The 24882-nt window shown below is 38.3% G+C and overlaps 1 protein-coding gene across 3 annotated transcripts in view; it reads right to left on the bottom strand.

Annotated features, from left to right (window-relative positions):
- The window catches only part of LOC109211772 (TATA-binding protein-associated factor BTAF1), a 42317-nt gene that overhangs the window by 12169 nt on the left and 5266 nt on the right, over nt 1-24882 (bottom strand). For 2 of the 3 annotated variants that reach the window (XM_019375344.1, XM_019375345.1), the window contains exons 6-14: nt 21335-21416; nt 20375-20712; nt 18191-18299; nt 17499-18108; nt 17070-17202; nt 16027-16095; nt 15038-15249; nt 2326-2551; nt 1962-2132 (exon numbers count right to left, since the gene is read on the bottom strand). In XM_019375344.1, the coding sequence (XP_019230889.1) occupies nt 1962-2132; nt 2326-2551; nt 15038-15249; nt 16027-16095; nt 17070-17202; nt 17499-18108; nt 18191-18299; nt 20375-20712; nt 21335-21416 (1950 nt within the window). Of the gene's footprint in view, nt 1-1961; nt 2133-2325; nt 2552-15037; nt 15250-16026; nt 16096-17069; nt 17203-17498; nt 18109-18190; nt 18300-20374; nt 20733-21334; nt 21417-24882 lie in introns of those variants that run through there. The other variant, XM_019375346.1, reaches the window with a different exon arrangement.

Below are 24882 nucleotides of genomic sequence, written 5' to 3' on the forward strand. Positions count from 1 at the left end.
TTAATGATGGGGGGAAAACCCGTATACAAGAAGTATACCAAAACACACAGAACCTTCACTCCATTAAATAACTACATTGTTGTTCTAATTTATCTTATAGTCAATTATTTGAAGCTAGCATAATGTTTTTTCCTGGATAAGCTGGCATAAAGTTCGCCCTACAACAATATTTTTTAATTGAAGATCGAGAAATCCGTCTAGGACGAACCCTTGGAACAAACCGCAGCCTTCAAAACTCGGGGATAATAAGCCCGCCACTCTACCTATCTCCACTTACATAACAGGCTTAGTTCGCATGGCGCATGGCTTGAACCTGTGACCTAAATCACAAGTCCATCAACCTTTGCTCCTTGAAGTAAGCCCTGGGCACAATGCTGCTACCATAATATTATCATCGTCCTTTACCAAAGTGTAAACTCCCACTTCACCCAACTAAAGCAACTCACTTGTGGTAGTCTAGTTCAGGGTTATATCAATTTGTTACTGGGTTATTCCTATTGCTACTCCTTTGAGTGGAATATCACATTTCTCCTTCACTTTTTCCCCATCGTCCTTTTTCCTACTTTCCAAACACATTATATCATAAAGAAAACATAAGAACCTACCAAAAATACTCCTTATGGGATGAAGTGACCAACCCGCTCATCCTTTCTCCTTTATTTCCTTGAAGATCATCTTTTAAAGTTTCCAATGATTTAAAGGTTTTATTGTAATTGATGTCTTAAATTTAATAATCCAATTGAAAAACGAAGTAGTGCCAAACTGTTTGAAGTACAGCATTATAACCCGCCTGGGTTAAAAATCCACTGCCAGAGCCTTCCCCCACACTACAAAACCCTCCTAGTAAGAGGACCCAAGAACAATGGATCAGTGACATGGACAAAAAAAGTCAAAAGATGACCACAACAAAGCATTTGCTTTGTTCTTTTGCTTACGTTCAGGACAATTGGAGAAAAAGCAAATAGATAACACATTGCCACACAGGACCTAAATGACTTGAAGAGACTTCCACCTCTCCCCATGTCTCCCTCGGACACAATGAAACAAAAGCCAAAGACACCTTGTGGGACATATGCATATCACCTTTTCACCCTTATTCCCCAAAAGGCCCAAACCCTCCTTCCCAAAGAACAATAAAGAAAATCCATAGGTAGTTGGTCTCTGGTCGTCACTTGACTTGGAAGGTTCACTTGAACAAGAAAGGAAGAACATTCAAATTAGATAAAGAAGAGGTTCAGGAATCTTTTCAGAGGCAGGAGTTCATTCTCAGATGAAATCCGATTAAAACCATCATATGAATCCTAATCTTTCCCCAAAAAACCATCAAATGAATGACTCCACTATCTAAGGGAAGAAATAAAATATCCATCCACTTCATTCTTCTATCCAACTAAATACAACCTACCAGTATCTCTAGAAAATAACCAAATAGCTGAATACCAGACTTTTTTATTTTTTTGATAGAAGTAGTGTTATAAATGGCATCAAGAAGATGCATGAAAGCAGAGTAGTGAGTTTGTTAGCTCTGTTACAATGATCTTATGCTAAGGTTAAAGAGCTAACAAAGTCCAAGCTGAATACCAGACTTATAATCACCTCCAGATATGTAATCTTAGAAAAGTCTCTTCAACTAACATAGGATAGCATCCCTCTCTATCCCAATCACCAAATAGGATATCCATAAAATAATATTTTTTTAGAGAATGCTCCTATTCTGCTAGAACACTCTGATTCAAATATCAGATATCGATTAAGACGATAATGCATTATCATAGCCATTCACAGGATGTTTGTGTTGATCCAATTAAATACAGCACTATGAAATTGGAATGCTGATCTGGGGGTTTACTTGGGATGAACAGGTAAGGGCAGTCTGGTGCTAGCACGGTCCAGGGAAAACCGCACCCCAAGAGGGTGTAATGTAGGGGTTTACTTGGGAAGGACAGGTATAAACAACAAACCTGGAGAAGGATCCTCCAAACCCTGCCTGAACACTGCACGATCTCCTCATTCGATTCAAGCAGCAAATTTTGGAAAACAATCCTGAGAGTATCACCCAAAATAAATGAAGGCCAGAAAGAGCTAGATGATTCAGCAATGCTCCTCTTATATTCGGCTTCAAGCAATCGTTCCTGCATAAGAAAATTTAAGAATCAGCTTTTTATCTTCTATACTTATGTGCACTTGCATTGTGTAAAACCAATTCATGCGTAGACAAATCAACAAAAATACAAGCGATAAGACATTGCCACTGTGATGTACACAACTAACAGCAGTCCATTACGTTAACAGCAAATAAAAAGAGGATCAGATAAGGTAGGCTACCAAAGTCCGAATAGCTGAATAACGGACTGAAGTGATACTATGTCTCATGAAAGGCCATAATCTTGGCGCCAATGTTGATAACATGTAAGGATTTTCTGAAGACCATGTCCCTTCCCCAGGGTCATCTTGTCGATCAATTTCATTGAGATCAAATTTCTTTTTCTCCCCAAACGTTTTTGGAATCATTTGCTCTTGAGAGTAGATCTCTGCCAACAGATTCATCACACTGCAGTACCAAAGACATGGAGAAGATCAAGATACATTTTTTTTTGAGAATGATAACATTTTATAAATATAAATCAGCACAAAGTTTGTGCTGCTAAAAGTGACAGAATACATCCCCAAAAAAGTAAAAGAATCCCACACTACAAAAACTTACAAGGATTCTATGATATCAAGTATGGAGTCACTATCATTTACAGGGCATTCTTTACACCAAAAAAGAAAAAGTACTAAACAGTTCATTTTGATTTTCTGAATGGAGTTGCTAACATCCTCAAAACATCTGGAGTTCCTCCCATTCCAGACTGACCACCAAACGCAGGCTGGGATCTTCATTTCTTCTGTCTGACTCCACCTGTCACACCAGCCCAGCATCTCAAGAGGTCGGATGTATGTTTTGGCATGACCCAGTTCATTCTGACAATACTTAGAAACATGTGCCACAGTTGAGAGGTAACAACACTGTGAAGAAACAGGTGGGAGTTGTCTTCTGCTTCCCTTCCACAGAGATAGCATCTGAAAGTCAGTTGATTTCCCCTTCTCTTAAATTTTTCATCAGTCAAGCAAGCTTTTCTGGCCACCAACCATACAAAGCATAGCACCTTTGTGGGTGCATTTACCTTCCAAATTTTTTTCCAAGGCCAACTCCTATCCGAATGAGCATTTCCCATTAGGCTTTTGTAAGCAGAACTCACCGAGAAATATCCGGTGCTTGACCCCTTCCACACCAAAGAGTCCTCGCAATCTGAGAGGCCTTGCAGTTGGTCAATTTGGTTTATCAATGTAGCAACTCTGTCCACTTCCCAATCATTCAGCCGGCTTCGAAAGTTCAATTTACAGCCCTGTTGTCCCCTTATTTCATCCACCTTGGCATGAGGATTTGAAGCTAACAAATATAGATCAGGATATTGGTCTTTTAGAGGACCATGTCCTATCCAGTTGTCATCCCAAAAAGCAGCCTTCCTACCATTTCCTAGCTTGACTTCAGTGTTCTAGAAAAAAACTAGGCCACAGATTCCTAATTGCCTTCCAGTTACTAACCCCATAAGAGGAAGTAACTCTCTTGGTGCACCATTGGGAGTCTTGACCATATTTTGCTTCTATTACTTTTCTCCATAAAGCTTGCTGCTCATGGTTGTATCTCCAGAGCCACTTAAATAGTAAGGTTCTATTATGTAGTCTCAGATTTCTAATGCCCAAGCCACCATTAACTTTGCTTGAGATGACATTCTTCCACTTCACTAGGTGAAAAGCTTTTGTTTCCTTGTTACCTTGCCAGATAAAATTTCTTCTGATAGTATCCATTCTCTTTTCCACCTTAGCTGGTAAAGGGAACAGAGACATCACATATGTTGGAATAGAGTCTAACACACTGTTTACTAGCACCACTCTGCCACCAAGCGAAAGATATTGAGTTTTCACTTGGCCAATCTCTTTTCACTTCTTTCAATTACCGCATCCCATATCTCCAAAGCTTTTTTTTAGCCCCCAAAGTCATACCTAGGTAGGTAGTTGGCAGGCTGCCAATTTCACAAGCCAGAGTTCCAGCTAATATGTGCATATGAGACACCACATTAATGGGGAAGAGCTGACTTTTCGTCCAATTGACATGGAGCCCATAAGTTGCTTCAAACACAGTTAAGATCAATCTGATATGCCTCAGTTGATCAACCTCAGCGTCACACAAAATCAGAGAGTCATCTGCGTATAGCAAATGGGAAATATCCATCACACAGTCAGGTTTGTTGGATACCTTAAATCCCTTAATCCAACCATTTGCCTTTGCCCTTTTTATCATACAATTTAGACCTTCCATGACTAAGATAAACAAAAAGGGGGAGAGAGGGTCACCTTGCCTAAGGCCTCTCTGCGAGGGAAAGAAACCTTCGGGTGAGCCATTAATCAAAATAGATAACCTGACAGAGCTATAATGCAGAACAATATCCATTTCAGCCATTTGCTCCCGAATCCCATGTCCTTCATTATTTTGATTAGAAAGTTCCAATTGACATGATCAAAAGCCTTCTCTAAATCAAGTTTAGATAGGATTCCAGGTTTTTGCCCCTTTTGTCTAGAATCCACACATTCATTTGCTATTAGAGCTGCATCTACAATCTGTCTTCCTTTGATAAATGCCATTTGTTGTTCATCCACTAGCTTGTTCGTTACAGACTTGAGCCTTTCTGTTAACATCTTAGAAATAATTTTGTAAACACTCCCAATTAGGCTGATAGGTCTGAAGTCCCTCAGTTCCTTGGCTCCTTTCTTCTTTGGAATTAGTGCAATGTAAGTTGCATTTATGCTTTTTTCAAAGAATCCCTTTGAATGAAAATTCTCAATAGTTTTCATGATGTCCCAGCATTTCTGAAAGAATCCTATAGAGTAGCCATCAGGCCCAGGTGCCTTGTCAGAGGCACAAATTCTAATAGCGGCCAGAACTTCCTCTTCCTCAAAAGGTCTTTGTAACCATATAGCCTCCTCATCAGTCAATTTTGGGCAATCAACATAGTTGAAATCTGGTCTCCATGCCTCAGTTTCAGTGTAGAGGGTGGTATGATCCTGCAGAATTTCATCTTTGATGACCTCAAGGTCAGAAACCTGCTCTCCATTGATCTCAAGTTTGTCCAAGTTGTTGGCTCTCTTATGTGAATTTGCCATTCTGTGGAAGAATCTTGTGTTCCTATTTCCCTCTTTTAGCCATAGTATTCTGGACCTTTGCCTCCAAGCAATCTCCTCAAACTTTGACATCTCCTCAAATTCCATCTCTAAGCTTGTCTTGAGAACAAGTTTACCTTCAGTCAAGTTCCTCTGCTCCTGTAACCTGTCTAGGTTTTGAACTTCATTCAAAATTTCTATTTTCCGGTTCTCCAAACTACCAACGTTGTTAAGATTCCACTCTTTTAGTTTCCCTTTCAACATTTTTAGCTTAACTGCTAAAATGTAGTCTGGTGCACCTGTGACATCAAAAGAGCTCTACCATGCATCAACCATCTCAGAGAAACCTTCTACTTCCAGCCACCAGTTTTCGAATTTGAAGTAAGATTTTTTCCTACTTCTTCTTCCTCTATTATGTGCTTTTATTATATTTGCCTGAAACTCGAGAAAATAGAGTTGTTTCAAAGAGAGACGGAGAGGAACTTAGAAGTCGGCAAAAAAAAGCTTTGAGTGTAGCCATGGATTCTTTTATAAGACTTCTTTCTCCCATTCTCCACATTGCAGCAGGATAGGTAGATGATCACTACTTGATGTTGCTAAATTCTTCATCCCATTCAGTCGATATCAAGAATCTATCCATTCTTGACGCTGCAATATGATTATTTCCTTTGTACCATGTATAAATGCCTCCTGCTAGTGGAAGATCAATGAGTTCTAGTTCCCCTATCAAGTCAGAGAACTCCTGCATAGCACTATTGTATCTCCCCCTACTTCTTCTTTCTTGTGTGTGCCTGGTGGTGTTAAAATCGCCACAAACCACCCATGGACCCTCGCATACCCCCCTGAAAGCTGCTAACTCTCACCAAAGATCTTGCCTTTCTTTTTTGCTATTTGATCCGTACACCCCTGTGATAAACCATGTAAAGTTTTGATAAACAGAGGATAGTTTGCAAGATATGCTCTGTGTCCCGTAGCCTTCTACTGACCCTTCCCAAACCCTCTTGTCCCGCAGTAGTAAAATCCCCCCACTTCTCCCGTTAGACTCTAGACAAGCCCAATCGATCCATCTTCTCCCCCATAATTGTTTAACTTCCCTTATCATGTCCCCTTCCAGCTTTGTCTCTTGTAAGCAATAGACATCAGCATTCCATTTATGAACAAGTGCTTTCACAACCCTTCTTTTTCTCCTCTTATTCAATCCCCTAACATTCTACGATATAATTTTGACCTTCATTGGATAACAGTGATATTTTCCCCCCTGCTCCTATGATCCACTCTCCTTGAACTTCATCGCAATTTCTAGGTTCTTAACTTCTCTATTGATTTTTGGCTTTGGTGTATCACAGATTGTAAGTGTCTCCTCTACTCTGTTCTGCAATCTTCTTTTGTCAATTTTCATGAATAGAGAGAGAGCCTCCCATTCGCAGCCGTGGAAGTCAACCCCGTATTGTTTGCTCAACTTGATAACATTCTTATGTACCCATAAGGATGCATCTTCTTCAGCCATCTGATTTTGTATGTCTAAAGGTATGACCTCTTCTCCCTCCCAACATTGTGTGCCATCGATTTTGTACTTGTACTAGTTGATTCTCCAAACATAATTCTTCTTCCTGGTTAGTAACATAATCATCATGTTGTGTCTCATGCATAGAGCTCTGAATTTGGACAGGTGCTGATGAGCTTTCCCCCTTGGATACGTATTCAGCAGGCGTTTACTTTGAAGTCATCGAACAGATTGATAAGAGCGATGAGTTCGCTTCAATTTCAAGACCTACTGGATCGGGTCTTGGTCCAACTGGATATGGGCCTTCATCTGATGCATATAAAATGTTATCAAAACATTTTGGGTCTTCCATAGAAGCAAGTGGAATAATATCAAGACCTACTGGGCTATCAAGATACATATTTGGGGGCAATCTGGAAATTCAAATTTATGCAAAATGAGATAGTGGAAAAAGCAGAGAAACTCTGCTGCCTGAAAATCCTGCCACCTAAGGCAGCTTGTCAATGACCACCATATGTTTTTTTTTTTTGGGGGGGGGGGGGTTGGGGGGGTCTAGGTTGGTTGTATAGTAAGTTAAAAGNNTATACGCAGTTACAGTAAATAGAATTGACTTTGACCTACAACAAATTCTAGAGATCCTCAATAATTAGTTTGCTAATTGTCTTCTGCACTAACAAATCACCAAGAGCTATAATTGGGGACACTAGCTGATTTCTTTAGGATGGCTAGAACTAGCTCGGAGATTACAGGATTTGAAATTCTACCCTTAATAGCTGGAATAGCGGAGTAGTCCTTAGAGTAAGTAGGAGAGAGTTTGTTCACTAGCTGATTTCTTTAGGATGGCTAGAATGGAGATTCTGTTTACTACAACACAACACTGGGGACGCAATGTCCAGTGAAGTAGGAGCCTAATTTTTTGTTCTTATCAAGCTGTAAATATACTCAGTGGTAATAAAATGTTTTTAATTACCAAAAAAAAAAAAAGGAACCTCGGTTTTTTTTATTTTTTTTTGAAATTGGTAACATTTGTATTAGATATAAACATGACTACACTAAAACAGTGTAGTCCCATAATTACAAAAGGGAGTACAAAGAGAGACAACCTAAGTCTCTATAAAGATCATAAGAGGTCAAAAAAATCAAAAATACTTTCACTCTCTTCTAAGCACTCCTGTTTACACCACAAATAAAAGAGCGTAAGGCAGCTCATCTTCAACTTTTGTATTGAACTATGTGTATCTTCAAAACATCTTTGGTTCCTTTCTTTCCAAATTGTCCTGCAGGGACAATCTTCCATCTCTCCTTCTGGCCAGACTGCAATCCATCTCTCTTCCAACTTGTTAGGACTTCCCTGATTCTCCCTGGCATAACCCATTTAATTCCCCTCAGGTTGATGAATATCTTCCAAATTTGATCTGTGACACTGCAGTGCAAAAAAAGATGGTTGATTGTCTCCTCCTGAGCTTTACATAAGTAACATCTGGACCCCAACGGATATCCTCTCTTAGTGAGATTATCTTGGGTTAGGACAGCTTCTCTTGCTAGGAGCCAGACAAAGCATGCCACTTTGTAAGGTATTTTAACTTTCAAGATCATTTTCCAAGGCCAACAACCAATCTGGTTATTTGAATGGTTGTACTCCTTGTAAGCTGATCTAACAGAGAAAATTTCTTCTTTCCCCCCTTGCCAGAACAGCCTATCTTCATTGTTGGTGGTCCCTCTAAACTGTTCTAGAGTATCATAAAAATCTGTCAGCCTCTCAATTTCCCAGTCATATAGAAATCTTCTAAATGTAAGGTTCCATTCTTGACCTGTCCAAAGTTCTCCAAAAGTAGCTCTTTGTTGTTGATTCAGATTGTAGATGTCCGGGAATAGTTGCTTTAAAGTTCTCTGACCAAGCCATTTATCTTCCCAGAAGGATGTTTTCATTCCATTTCCAACTCGGAGACTTAAATTGTTTCTAAACCTTGGCCATGTGTTTCTGATAGACCTCCACAGACTCACCCCATATAGGAGTACAACTGTTTTGTGTCCAACTACCTTCCATCCCATACCTTGCCTGAATTACCTTCTTCCACAAAGATTGTTCTGTTGTGGCAAACCTCCATAACCACTTCATCACCAATGCTTGATTCTGAATTTTTATATTTCTAATCCCCATTCCCCCTTCTTTCTTGCTGGTAATAAGAGCTTCCCACCTGACCAGATGAAACTTACTCTTATCACAGGTGCCTTGCCATAGAAAGTTTCTTCTCAGTGCATCTATTCTTTTAACTACACTGGCCGAAACTGGAAATAAAGACATCATGTAAGTAGGCATGGCATTCAAAACACTATTGATTAGGATTAGTCTACCTCCCAGAGATAGGTATTGGCTCTTCCAACTAACAAGTTTCTTTTCACATTTCTCAATTACACCATTCCATATCTCCCTGCCTCAAGCCTCTCTGAGAAGGGAAGAAACCAACAGGTGAACCATTGACTAAAATAGAGCATTTGACAGTACTAATGCAGAATTTGATCCAACTAATCCATCTTTCATCAAAGCCCATCTTCGAAAGTGTTCCCAGCAAAAACTCCCAGTTAAGGTGATCATATGCCTTTTCTATGTCCAGCTTGCACAGGATACCAGGTTCTTTGCTCTTCATTCTAGCATCTACACTCTCGTTTGCAATGAGAATAGCATCCATTATTTGCCTACCTTTGATGAAGGTCATCTGTTGATTGTCCACCAACTTTCCCATTACTTTCTTGATTCTTTCTGTTAAGAGTTTTGAGATTATTTTGTAGACACTACCTATCAGACTGATAGGTCTGAAGTCTTTCGGTTCTTTAGCTCCAACTTTCTTAGGAATCAAAGCCACCAAAGTGGCATTAAAGCTTTTTTCAAAGACCCCAGTAACTTGAAAATTCTGGACAGCAGTTATCACATCTTGACTGATCACTTCCCAGCATTGAATGTAGAAAGCCATAGTATACCCATCTGGACCAGGAGCTTTGTCCCCTGCACATGCTTTGACATTCTCCCAGATTTCCTGAGGCTCAAAAGGGCTCAATAACATCTGATTATCCTCTGAGCTTATGGTTTGGCATTCCCTTAGGCTGCATTGTGGTCTCCACTCCTCAGCTTCTGTATATAATTTTTGGTAGAAAGAAATTATCTCCCTCTTGATATCTTCAGGATTCTCCACAGTTTCCCCATTGACTTGTAGCTTGTCAATATTGTTATATCTTTTATGGGCATTTGCAGTTCTGTGGAAGAACTTGGTATTTCTGTCACCTTCTTTCAACCATAAGGCCTTGGACCTTTGCCTCCATGCTATCTCCTCCTTCCTTGCATTTTCCTCAAATTCTAGCAATAGAGAGGTTTTTTTGTATGTCTCTTCCTCATTCAAGCTCCTCAGTTCTTGTATATCCTCAATTTCAGCAAGTTGGTCCAATATATGCTGTTTCTGTATCTTCAGATTGCCTTGAATTGTCTTGCTCCAATCTTTAAGTTTTCCCTGATGTAATCAGGTCTGCCAGTACATGAAAAGGACTCCCACCATGTTTTAATTCTGTCCTTGAAACCTTCAGTCAGCAGCCACCAATTCTCGAATTTGAAAAAAGATTTCACTGGTTCCCAATTGCCACACTGAATCATCACAGGTGAATGGTCAGAGGTAACCCTGTGAAGAATTGACGGTTTAATGTTCCTAAATCCTTCATCCCATTCCTCAGAGACTAAAAACCTGTCCAGCCTAGCAGCAATGTTGGAATTTGTTCCTTTCTTCCATGTGAACTTTCCTCCTAGTAGTTGCAAATCAACCAAGCCCATGTCCTCAATGTTGGAATTTGTTCCTTTCTTCCATGTGAACTTTCCTCCTAGTAGTTGCAAATCAACCAAGCCCATGTCCTCAATGAAATCTGAAAGGTCTGCCATTGATCTGGTATACCTAACACAGTTCTTCTTCTCTGAGGGATATCTAACAGTGTTAAAATCCCCACACACAACCCAAGGCCCAGTGAAAAGACCCCTAGCAGCTCCTATCTCCCACCATACTTCTTTTCTATCAACCCTGTCATTAGGAGCATAAATACTGGTTAAATGCCAAACAAAATCTTGAGCTTTGCCACTGAACTTATATGTGATAGAATATCTACCCACACTACTGACTTCCCCTTCCCATGCCCTACTGTCCCACATAATGAGAATACCCCCTCTAGTACCACTTGCTTCCAACTGAGCATATTTCACCCATCTATTTGCCCATAATTCTCTAACTATCTCCCTGATTTCCCCTTCTACCTTGGTTTCTTGAAAGCAATAGACTTCTGCCTTCCAGCTACTCAACATATTTTTTATCAACTCCCTCTTCCTAGCTCTGTTAAGTCCCCTAACATTCCAAGATACTATTTTAATCATCATTGACTATCGATGACAATACACCCTCCCCTGCTTCTTGTGCCATTGCTTTTGAAGCTGCTACCTCGGGGTTTTTTTTATAATGGAGAAAACTTTTTTGGTCTAGTGGCGCAAAGCTCGAAGCAACGGATAATGGATGTGCCCTTCTACTCGTCTCCGTTTACATACCAAGCTTTTTATCTAAGGCAAGGTTCAAACTTGTGACGTGTGCCTAATCCACACATTACGTGTTGCACTCCTACCACTAGACCAAAGCCTTAGAGGTGACAGGAATCTCAAGAGCTCACCCGAATAAATACTAGAAACTCAAATATAAAGATCATTCTCAACATCACGAGAGCTCACATATTCCACTCTAATGATCGTGCCCACATTACAGCAAGTGAAGCGAGTTCCATGCCTTGTGCCTTTTCATCCCTTTTCCGTAGGCTCGGCATTGTCCCTAGCATTGTCCTATGTACTTTAACCAAATCATCACCACCGATAATAAAGATGTTGACACGTCACAATGTAATAGAAGGTAGTCCACATCTTCACTCAAACCCTCATGAAGTTGGCAAGATATATGGTTTGGCCTCTCTCCTTTTAACGATAACTTTCCTGTACTTCCAAATGTACATCGTGCCCTGACTCATAAGCAAGAGTCAAGGTTGTTTATTCATTGTAGGAGACATCACAATGAGTAGGAACTTGAAGATTATGGTCAATTCACTCTATTCTGCAACGGTGTACCACATATCCCTCTCTCGATAATATCTTTTGGAATCCTCCTTTTTCTAGGAAGAGTTGTTACTCATTTTTTTATAAGATCTCCACGGCCTCTTACACTATGACCATTGGAAATCTATTTGGAAGAACAAGGCTCTAAACAAACTCAATCAGTTGTAAAAGGAAAATGTCCCTCTCTTAATAACCTTCAATAAAGAGGCTATGCAATAGATGCTCTCTTTGCAAAGAAAATGTTGAAGATGTCAACCATCTTTTCCTTCACAGTAAACTTTCAAGTCAAATACTGTACTTCTTAAATGTCCAAGGCACCAAGTGTTGTTCCCAAGATACACCGAACTATTTACTTGCTAGGCAAAGGAGGGGAATGTCCAAATATTCTTCCTTTATTCGGAATACCATCACTGCAGTTGTTTAGGGGTCATTTGGACGGAGATAAATACTAGAATATATAAAGAGAACAAGAATAATATTGATAGACCAGAAATATATACATATGTGTGTGTGTGTGTGTGTGTGTGTATATATATATATATATATATATATATATATATATATATATATATATATATATATATATATATATATCTTCGCTTAACTTTTTGTGTAAGTTGGCCGAGGACAATGTTTTCGAACTTGAGGTTGTGATAGATTTTTTTAGCTCTTTATAAATTGTAAAGTTCTGCTCTTTTGGATGTAATTTCCCCCAGCTCTTTGCTGGCATACCTCAATAATACATCACCATTACTTACCAAAACGTCTTCCCAACCTTTCATAATAACTCTTCAATGGCCACAACTGAAAGCTAATTCAGTTCCTAGTCCTTCTCCTTCATCACCGATCCACGGTTCCGTTCTTATCTACATTGCCTCCCCCTCTATAACGAATGTCTCTCAATCTTAAACCTTTGCATCTTTCAGTGTGGATCCTAAGGGCAACCTAGATAGGTGTGCTCCTTCGCAGGGTCGACAAAAACAGGAGCTATGGTAAGAGATAAATATTTGAAGAGGAAAGTCATACATGTAAGCTGGTGCTATATGTGTAATCGCCGAGAAGATGATCCAATACTGCTGCAGTGTCACCGGCTCGTTTGTAATGGTTGGTCTTGAATTGGTCCAAAGTACAATGGGTAATGTCCAGCAGAACACTAGCACAGTGATGGAGACATTGCTTAGATGGCATTTAGGATGAAGAAAGAGAAGATCCACGCCTTCAGATGTTTCACCCTAGCTCATAAGTGGGTTATATGAAAGGAGAAATAGGACAGCTTTTGAGGGAGTTGAGAATGACTTTACACATTTGAGGGGTAGTTGTGTCTCTAGTTTCTTTTTGGTGCACCAATGAGGTCCCTGTTTGTAAAGATGATTGCATGAGTTTGTTTATTGTAGGTTCTCAACTTTTTGGTATATTGCATGTACACGAGGATTTTCTTGCAAATATAAATTAATTTACCTATCGAAAAATGATCTTACAAACGTTCCATCTCGATTAATAGACCTGTAATCCTTTAGGTTGGTTGCTGCCTTCTCTTTTTGGCGTGATGGCAATAAAAGATACATTGATTGGGTGAGTACGGTAAAGAACCATATTTTATTGTAGGTTATAGACTTTCTGGTATATTGCATGTATACGAGGATTTCGCAAGAAATATACAATTATTTAACTTATCACAAAACGATCTTATAAATGTTCCAACTAGACTATAAGGCTTGTAATCCTTAATGTTCACCGCCCCTTCTCTTTCCGGCGTGATGGCAGTAAATGATACATTGAGTCATTGAGTCTTTTCGGGATTTTTGGATTTCTAAAATGCTGCTACAGTCTTCATCAACTCTCCCTTCACCATGTTCCAACTTACCTTTTCCCTAGAGTTTGAACTCCCATACAAGGAGCACTTGTACAAGTCTCTCGACTTTTCTTCTTATTTTCACATAGTAGCAAAGCCTCTGCGATCTTGGATCTAAATAGCTTACATTCACTGGTGAACAGACTTATGCTGCCCGCTTAATCAAAGGCTTACATTCTTTAATAATTGTACCAGTCTTGTTTTATAAGCTTATACAACAACAACAATGCTTCAATCCCAAATAAGGGTCGGCTATATGAATCCTCAAATTCATCACTAACCATGTTACTCCATTTAATCTAATCTTAGGCCAATATTATATAAAATAAGAATAATAAATATGAGTAATACTAGAAGTTCTTTATATTTTAGTTTCAATTTAGGTAAACCCATTCCACTGGGCACGGAGTTTAAGAAAAGAGAGAAGACTTTTGAACTTGTGGTGTAAATGAGGCACATATATTTTGTGTGGCTATAAATCATTGCATAAAGGTAAATTATTTCCAAAGGGAAATGGGTCATTCTTTTTGGCACGGACTAAAAAGGAAATAGGTTCACATAGGGAGTAATTTTTTTGAAAAGTTAAGCTTACAATTTTACTAATCTTGCTTTTAAGCTCAAAAAGCTTACTAATGATATTAATCTTTGTCTCTTCAGGTGACTAAACAGGCGGTACTAATCTTTCCGGTCTCTTCCTATCATTGTTCCATTGTTTAGGCGTCATGAGCCATGTTACAAACAGTCCACATCAACCCAAGCAAATATCACCAATCCACATATGTTCACCTATAAAGTCAACAAGTCATATCTATCCCATCATTGTCCACTTAGCATCTCATTAGATTGTCACCGTCAAGCGACACATCAAAGTCGCCAACTAGCAAATATCATCTAAAGTCAGTGCACAACATCGTCCACTAGCAGGTTTCTAGGCAGCGCAAATGAGTGCTATATCACCATCCAGCGACATGTTTATAGACAGCATGTCACCGTCAGCACCGCAGTTAGTCAATAATCTGGTCAAGCTGGCAGCGTGCTTGCTTTAGTTCAGTTATACAATCAAATATCCTCATGACTAGTCTTACTGATTCATGATAACATCACCTCCAAATCAGTTTTATTTCATGATACTGCAAATTAATTTTTTTTATATCCAACTTGTCTTTTCAGGTATGATTTGCAAATTTAACCTGATACATGTTGTTGAGTTTGAGTTAACCTGTAGAAACGTCAAGAGAATTAACAGTAACGTATTGGAATATATCAATGTTAATGCTCCTCTGGCAAAATTAGAAATCTTGGTATTTAAATATTTGTTAATTTTAAGTACCAAAGTTGCCTTGTAAAGACTTACCTGCTCGTAGATGGACTGAGGTCATCCAAGTCAAGCAAAATATCCCAGAGCAGCATGATTATTGAATGCAACAGCTGGCCGTTTAAAGAAACAACAGACGCTGCAGTAGGTATTAAAGCATCTGCCGCAACAGCTCTCACATCATCATCAGGATCTTCAAGCCCAGCTTTGCATGCCGGGAGAACACAGCCAAGCAACTCTGGAAGCATCTCCTGTTATCATTGGAGAATCAAATTAGCAACAAAAACATCATAGTCTGTAGAATGTACATAGCAAGAGGAATACTAAGATGAGTAAAAAAAGGAGTTGAGCTTGGAAACTTCAGCAGGTAACATATGAGACCATACTGCCAACTCTGCAGGACCAAAACAATTTATCAAGTAACAGTTCTTCAACCCCTGATTGTATTTAACATATCCACCCTCAAAGAAAACGAAGGAGACGAAAGATCAAACTGCAACATTCTAAAAAGGTAGTGTGTAATCAATCTAGGAAAATACCATACAAACCGCATCGCCAAAGCAACTTTAGATCCAACTAATAGAAAGCAAAAGTAAATGCTGGAGACAGTTAGTTTATTTTCTGACTATACATCTTCTCTATACAAACCATAATACCTACAAAAAAAAGATAAAAGAAACTAATAGAAAGAAATAACTTTCTTTGACCATCCTAGGTATTTCATTGGCCAAGATAAGCTTAACTACAGCAAAAATAGCAATGAACAATCCAACTTCAACCTTTCCTTCCTCTATACACTCATACATATGATTTTCCAAGTAGCATTGTTTTTCTGTTCGTAAGCTCCCTCTTTGTTTCTAGGTGACCATAATCCAATAATGAAAATTCTAAGGACTCAAAAAACTTGAGCACGAACAACTTCACTACACAAATTTCAAAGTCAAATTGCATAGAACACTTGGATTTATTAAGGCAAGAAGCCAGCAGAAAGATTCAGCAAGCACACCATCCAATAGATTAAGATTTACCTGCCGCACGGCAACTAGATACTTGATCCCCAAAAGACTCCCGTGACGAATCTCCCATTCCGGTCTACGCTGAAAACCCAGAACAGCTAATTAAAACAGATGTCAAAAACTGTTCTGGGAGGGACACAAATCAACCATGTGTCGGCCCCAAATTGAAAACTATTGTTGGAACTTGAAATACGAAACTTCAGATGATATTAAACCTCAAAATCTTAAACTGTTTAATAGAGGAGAGACGTAATAGTTTTTGATACAGTAGAGGAGAGACTTATATTAACACTGGTCTTTTAGCACTCCCTCAAGCAAGCCAGATTCCTTCCTCAGCAAAGCACATTGAAAAATATTTTGACTGTGGGTGGCAACAAAGACTCAAAATCCCTGTCTATGCCATTTGAACTATTGAGTCCACAACACCTGTTTAGGCAAACCTCAAGGGAGGTACGTATGATTAACCTCAAATAGTTAGGTCTGTAGCAATTAGCATGATCGGCGAAGATCAATCGTGTGTTGTCTAATACTGGATGGGCCCACATGTTGGAGCATAAAAGCATTTTGCTTCAGGATAAAAAAGAGAAAAAGAAGTCACTTAGCAAAAGCAAGACCGATATTTTTTCTTGCATCCCCTCTCTTCACGCAACTGTCTTTACACTATATGACAGAAGAGATCATGACATTAAGCTGCTGCTATTGCTTTATTTCACATGGAAAAAGGAATGATTGACATTTTCAGTTAAAAGTTAGTACAATAGGAAATGTGTATAAAACTCTGTATCTCTTCACCTAAGTCAAACATTTTTGGCATTCCTACACAGTGGATTGGATAAATGGAGCAAAAGGAGTAATATAAGATATGGTAAGGCTTTAAAATTCTCAGTAATTGGTTCAAATGAAAGTGAATTGTAAGAAGAACAACACCCATATTAGTCCATCTCGATAGGAGATTTCTAGCTAGAGCGAAAGGAGTATCAACTTACTATGCAAGTTAACAATCTTAAAAGCCATACTCAGTGTGCAACGAAAGGCTGAGCTTGGTTCATATTTACCTGCATCTGCAGCAAGATATTCAGTGTCTCGTGAACTAGAGTAGGATGCATGTACTTCAGCACAGCGCCTAAAGCTTGTGCACAAGTCTCACGAACAGGAGCCACAACTTGATCCGACACATAGTCTCCAAAACTGTCAATGGAAAAAAAAACAAAGAATTGGGGGGTGAGGTGGGGTGTATCAGTATGTCAGTAACCTAGAGAAAAATAACCATTCTTATCAGTAATTATGAAATCAAGGGGGAAGCCCAGAAGTAGTACAGCAAAGTTGCATTCCAAAACTGGCAACAGCAAAAGAGCAGAACTTTTTATTTTTAATTTTTCTTTTTCCTTTTCTTTTCTTTCATTTCTTTGTGGTGGATTTGGGGGAAGCTGTTTGAGAACAAACCTAAGCTCAAAGATACCAAATCAAGGGAGGAAAGACCATACCGATCCAATGATAAGACACACAAGAAACGAATAGCACAATCTTGAAGAAATTCACAATTCTTAAGCCAAGAATGCCTAGCCAATTTAACCAAGTTCATCAGCTCACAATTCTCAGGAAGGTTTTCTAGAATATCCATCTTTTCGAACGAAGCCTTATCCACGCCACCTTCCTTCTCCGCTGACATATCATTAGCCAGGCTTCCACCACCACTGAGGTGAGATTGAGTCTCCAACTTAACAGAACCAATGCTAAATTCACCATTAGCCTGTTCAACAGCCAAACTCAATCCAGAATCTTCCGCTTTCACATTAACACCACCAGGATCACCATCCCTGCTGGTACAGACCATTGTATCCATCGCCAAATAAGATGCACCTTCAGGTTCAACCTTCAGTTTCTTTGAAACTGACTCTAACTCATCAGGTGGAACTTGCATATTCAGATCAATTGGTCTCTCCCTTTTGATAGTATTCTCGTCTACCCTATCTTCCATTTTAATATTTAATGCACTATCACATCTCAAGTCTGGAATGATAACTCCTGCATTAGCACCTTGATGGGTTAAGATCTCTCTCATAGCCATGACACTGCCATGACGAACCTCCCATACTGGAGAAGAAATCAGAAACAATTATCTCACAAGAAAACCATGAAAAGAATTAATTGCAACTGCACAATGGAAGTTTCTTACAAGGATCAAACATATCAAGGATGAGTTGCTCAACAAAACTCTGAAATGGCCAAATCTTATCTCCATCACTCTCTAATCCATCTTCATCAGAGATGTTTTCACCAAGTAGCTGCAGAAACAATATTTCAAGATTTTGATATTTACAGTTTATAATATAGAGAATGTTTGATAATTACTTAAGCACATGCTTTTGAATGCAGAAGGATGTGAAATGATATACACAAATTTATCAAGAATACTAAACCGGAAATTTAAAAGTGGATGATTGGCCATTGCCATGGAAAAAAAATAGAAAGAAAAAAAAATTAGTTTGAAACTGAGGCATGGTTGATTAAATGATTGAAACAAAACATCTTATCTGATCCACAAGATGATTTCAATTGATCTTTAAGGGTATACTAGAGCCGTTACTCTATTCATCATTAAAACTGCTTCTTCCTTGCTTGGATGAAATAATACAGATTGTTCAAATGGAAAAGTTCCTCTTTCTTCATCATACCATCAATTCTATACAACACCGGAACTCTCTGTAGGTCATATTGCTAATGAAGAAAACTCTGTTAGTTGTACATCCATACCTTCAATTCTAAACGACTTGAACAGCTAAAATTTATCCGTTAATACAGCTTCAAAACTACATTAAACCACCCAACAAACCACTAACAGTTAAAATTTTTGACAATGGTGCCACAACCTGCATACATGACCTCAACTTAAATTAACCAATAAACAACTAATTCACCCTGCTAGCTTTAACGTCAAATTTTCAAGGCAGTTATAAAGTTTAATGTCAATTGACCATACCTTCAATTCTATACAACTAGAACAATTTAAAGTACCCATTTCTACTGTTTCAAACTCTCCTAAAACTACCGACATAAGCAATAGCTCAAATTCAACAGTGGTGCCAACTTTTGCATATATGATCTCAACTGTAATTGATAGCTAACCAACTTACTCCACCCACGACCTTTAATTATATTTTCACAGGACAACGTAACTCCCAGATTCACTGCACCATACTATCTTTAGGTGGCTCTCAAACCTATAAGCTCCACATCAACATCCTCTACTTTTTTTATGTCACTCCAACTCTAAACAAGTTTATGTCCAGTTAGTCTCAAGTTCACATTGCAGGCAGGAATCACGAAACCTAAACAGGCTTCCAGATATCAAGAACTATGAGCTCCTATTCCAGCAGCACTGCAAAGCCTGAATAGGACATCAGGGCAAAGGAAAGAGCAGCATAGGTTCCTAGCAAAGGCAGCACCTAAAGTCTGCCAGAAATCACAGAGAAAATTATCTGAGGACAGCCTGCATTCCTAAACTTAATCCTGAAGCAACCGCTTACACGAAAAGATTGCAAGTTGCACTTCGATATTAATTCACTAGCAATGCATATCAATTTGCAAAAGAAATAATGCACCAAACAGATGAACTTACTAGAAGCAAGGCAAAGCAGCTAAGGATAACTAATCGAAGGAAAGGTCCAGCTAAAAGTAGATACAGTTATGCTGCCAAAGTATAATCCTGGACAGAGACCTCGAGACCTAGACTTTTCTCAGACTAATGAACTAACTTAGGTTCGAAAGCAATTGTACAAAGAAGACCAGGAATTTAAAAGTTCCCAGACTAACAAATTTATTTAGAATCTAAATGCAAGATAACATCACGAAAACACCACAACATAGCATTCATTGACAGTGAAAAGATAATACCAAAAGAAAAACAATTCCCCAGTACGATGCGCATATAAGATTCACCATTCAAGACTGTACTGAAATCAATCCACAAATGAAATAAGAAAAAGAAAACACAAATATATCAATAGAAAACAATACAATCATCTACTAGTTAGGAATCCGATATCCTGTAAACACTAAAAGTTCAAGAACAAAAAATTAACAGGACTCTTTTAATATGAAGAAATTTTCCCTCCATTACACGCATAGATATCTTTCTCCAACATACAATGTATGATAGGAGAGCGAGCAAATACGAATTTTGAACCTCAAACGACAAGAAAAACAAGAAAAAGAGATCATAAGAGAACCCAAAAAGATGAAGATACTAGAAGAAGATATAATTTCAGTATGTGAGTGAAAATACACATGCATATTGATGTTAGTAGCACCTTTTATCTGAATTATTTAAGCGCATAGCAAAGTTAGGATAACTTGTAACCTTATTAGAGCTCGATATATCGGGACACATGCCCCTAGGAGATATTATATCTTGTGATTGTGGAGCTTCTGTTTCTCCATCCTTGTTCCATCCTTTTGTTTGGTCCTTTGAACTTATTTTTGCTTTCCGCTTCAGCAAATTTAGTTCCCTTGCACTGGGCCTCCGAGATCTGACACTTGGTACCATTTTTGCAACAAAATGCCGGATATTGCCGACAGGCCTTGATGAATAATATTGAGTAGCAACACCATTTCCTGGAGAATTAGCTCTCTGCACCATCAGGTCCTCATCCCTTATCATTTCATTGACATCCATGAACTGCTCACACACATCTAATCCTGATTACGAGAATGACTACCTGTTAGTTTGCAAATAATTTATTCATTTAGCCACATGGGAGAGAGAACAAGAATCACGCCGCTACATTAACTAACATAGAAGAGAGATAGCCAAGGTCTAGATTTCTCATGTGAGAAGACAATAGTTATCATCTAAAAATTAGTTATAATAAAGTCAATCAAGAAAAATGAAAGAGATGAAATTGAAGTAGCAAGCATGTTCCCTATGAGAACTTATTTCACTAGCGAATTCTAGTTAGTTGGAATAAGTAGAAGAGTAGAACCATGGAGCAGTTCTTCTAACTTAGATGCAGCATTTACAATTTAGTATGCTACATTGATAAGGTAAAATAAACCAAGACAGATTTTTTAATGGCAGGTCTAATTAGAGCGTCTCTTCGAACATAGTTTGTACCATTTGACAACACTCCCCTACCCAGCCTGCAAAGTTTTTAGGCCCGTTTTACACTCAACCAATTTTAGTAGTTTCAATACCACAAACACACAAGCAGCAGTTCAATCTGAAACCTTTTTTATTTTATTATAAAGTGGTTTTAATGGCATAAAAACAATTAGCTATCAACAGCCTTGGTCAGCTAACCAGCTATTGATGTGAACTCACCCAATCGACGCCGCAGGTTTTGTTTCTGGCGGGCCAATCGCTCCCTTGAATTCTTGCTATTGTCCATGGGAATATCATACTCCTGAATGAAGACAATATAAAGCATCTGAGTAATGCACTTGCATACAATTCCAATATCCTACAAAACAACAAAATTCAAAGAAGAAAAAAAGCACAAAGAATTCACTAGAACAAGTAGGGCACACATTCCGGAATCCAGGACATTGGCTTACAATTTTTGCATTTGTCTTCACATAAATGCAAACATTATGTAGGATCAATTCTACCTCCATCATAAATGAAGGATCAACTGTCTCCTAATCCTCCCATAAGGATTTCAATCAATCAATTACTGCTACCAAGACATGATAGAATCGGCATCACCACCTTGTACCTCATTTTCTTCCACAGATGTAGTCCTTAACGAATTAATAATTTTGATTAAGAATGGATTGATACGGTGAAGAGAATATATAAGTATACCAACTAAGAGTCTACTCTTTGATGAGATTTTTCTGAGCTGAAACATCATTCTCAAAGACAACATCACCACAAAGTCTTAACTTACAAAGCTTGCAGTTCTTCCTCATCTTTTAAAATAGCTAAATTCCTCCTACTAAATTATTGGTGGAAGCTCAAGTATTAATTCTGGTTCAGGAACAAAATTACCATATAATTCAAATTAGAAGGATATTCTTAAAAAGGAAATAAAGCAGAAGCAAAAAAGAAAACCAATAATTAGTGTCAATTTCAGCAATTTCTCAGTAAAGGAGACATTTCCTGTTATGTCAAAGAACAAACTCTGGCATTAAGTAGAGCTCCTGAACTCAATTCCAAGACATAAGAAATATGTACACCTTTTACATATTATCCCCTTTCAATATTAGTGACTTGAGCTCACCTCTGTGCAATAAGGAAATGGATTAACCACCCTCCTACGGTCTAAAATTTCTTGTGAATTACCCCAACACTGACACTCCTAAGTTGTGCTTAACCCAATTAGCTTAGGAATAGGCTAACCATCCGTTAGCTGTATAAAAACTACTCCTCAACATTAACTTGTGCTTAACTCATTATATTCTTTCATCTTTCTCAAAAAACACTATTAATCTTTCTTTTAAAAATATTGGACTACTTCCACATTTGCATGCTAAGATGTTACTCCCTCCGTTCCAATTGATGTGAACCTGTTTGACTGGTCATGGGGTTTAAGAAAAAATGAAGACTTTTGGAATTTGTGATCCTAAACAAGTTAAAAAGGGGCCCAAGAGTATTTGTGTGGTTATAAAAGCTTCTCATTAAGGGTAGAATTGTAAGTTTAAGCTAAATTGCTTCCAAATTCAGAAAGGGGTCATCCTTTTTGGAACGGAATAAAAAGGAAATAGGTTCACATAAACTTGAACGGAGGGAGTATCTTTTTTATTTTTGATAAGTAGTGTGTGTGTATGTGTATATATGGTATTACAACACTAAGACAGTGTGTTAAAAATTACAAAATGTGCAATGCCTCAATCATATCTAGCATGGAATCTACCATTGTAAAGGCGAAAAGCTCTAAAAAAACATTGTAGGTCTATTAGCGCTTTAAGCGCAAAGCACATTTAAAGTGTGGGCTTTAGTTTTTAAAAAAAAGGTGCAACTACGGGAAAAGATAAAATATATATATATATGTAATTCAAGAACCAAGTAACAAATTCATTTATAATGCTTACCGCTACTACATTTATTTTCTGATTATATTTGTTGTTTAGTGCCACTTGATTCACGATAAAACTCATGGCCAATGAGGAGCATGTCTTAGTGCCTTGTCTTACACTGAAGCACAGCTTAAGCGAGGCGAAGCAACCTCCCTGAGCTTTTCTGAGCTTCATGGTTTAAACGCGCCTTAATTGAGCCTTTGACAACACTGGAATCTACATCATTTACAAAGGCCATGTTGCACCAAAAGCTACCAAAGAAATATATGTGTGTTTGAGGCTATGTATGTTGCTAACTTTGGCCTTCAAAAATTCTATTGTTTCTCGGTCCAAATTGTCCACTAAACCATAGGAATAGTGTTTGAAAGCTTGTGTGTCTTCCTATTGAAACCATCTCTTCTCCAGCTATGTAAGAAATCCAGAATGGAGTGACACGCATTGTCCGGGATATGCCCAAAATAGCAAAAAACAAGCTCCAAATATGATAAGTTATCTTGCAATGTAGGAAAAGACGACAGAGTATTGAACTCTTAAATTTATCCCTTTGTACCAAAGAATATAGCATTCAAGTCTATGTTGCTTGGACTCTCCGAAAATGTCTCCGGGTGCGTGTCGGATCCTCCAAAAGTAGTGTACTTTTGGAGGATCCGACATGAGTGCGGCAACGTTTTGGAGAGTCCCCGCAACATAGATTCAAGTACAAAGGTCAAGACACATCAGCTTCAATGTGTATATGGATATTGAACTCTAAAATTTTTAAGCAAATTCACACATTTAAAATTACATAAAAGCAACACAATTCACCACTTTTTATAGTTAGAAGGATTTAACAATTGTTTCTAAAACCGTAATTGTCCCCAAATAATAACAGCTCCATTCTCTTTTGATCATTTGATAAAACCTATTCTTTTGCCTTAATCAAAGAATTCATACAATGAAAACGATATTAACTCCATTCTCTTTAAGGAGAGGAGTAAAAAGCGTAATGATAAATCCTATAAATTATTCTATAACCCAATTTTAAATAATAATAATTTATTGCTCTGACGGAGAATTCCTAGTATACAAGTGGTATACATTAAAGTAGAAAACCTATACAAAGACAATTTTCTCACAAAAATTAACCCAAAACAAAAGGCATGACATGCCCTCAATTGGGCAGATTTGTTTATAACCCCCCAAAAGCTCTTATATTTCTCTCCTTCCAAAGCACTTGCAAAGGAGCCTGTACATCATTCTCCTTCTCTTGAATGTCCAAACATGTAATTGCAATCAATTCAATGTAGTCCAAACAAATTCATCACGACCACCACATCATGTAACAAGAACCCTGTAGCAAACAACAACATACCCAGGGTATTCTCACATGTGGGGTCTAGGGAGGGTAGTACGTACGCTGCCCTTACCCCTACCTTGTATTGTTTCCGTAGAGCCTCGGCTCAATGAAAGCAAAATCACAGTAATTATGACAAAAGAACACGGAAAGAAACGCAATAGCAACAACCAAAAAATAATAATACAATCGAAGCAAAAAAAATATCAAGTAATAACACAAATCTAAAATAAGATCAAAGGGATAACACTAATACTACAACCATGGAAAATAAGTACAGGTTTAAAAAGAAATACACTAGACTACTTACTTACTTACTACCATAGTCCTCGACTTCCACACCCTCCTATTAAGGGTCATGTCCTCGATAAGCTAAAGATGTGTCATGCATGCCTAATCACCTCTCCCCAATACTTATTCAACCTACCTCTACCTCTCCTTGGACCCGCAATACTCAACCTCTCATATCTCCTTACTAGGCATATGTGCCTCTCCTCTTCACATGCCCGAACCATCTT

This window comes from Nicotiana attenuata, unplaced genomic scaffold (genome assembly GCF_001879085.1).
Source record: "Nicotiana attenuata strain UT unplaced genomic scaffold, NIATTr2, whole genome shotgun sequence".
NCBI lineage: Eukaryota > Viridiplantae > Streptophyta > Magnoliopsida > Solanales > Solanaceae > Nicotiana > Nicotiana attenuata.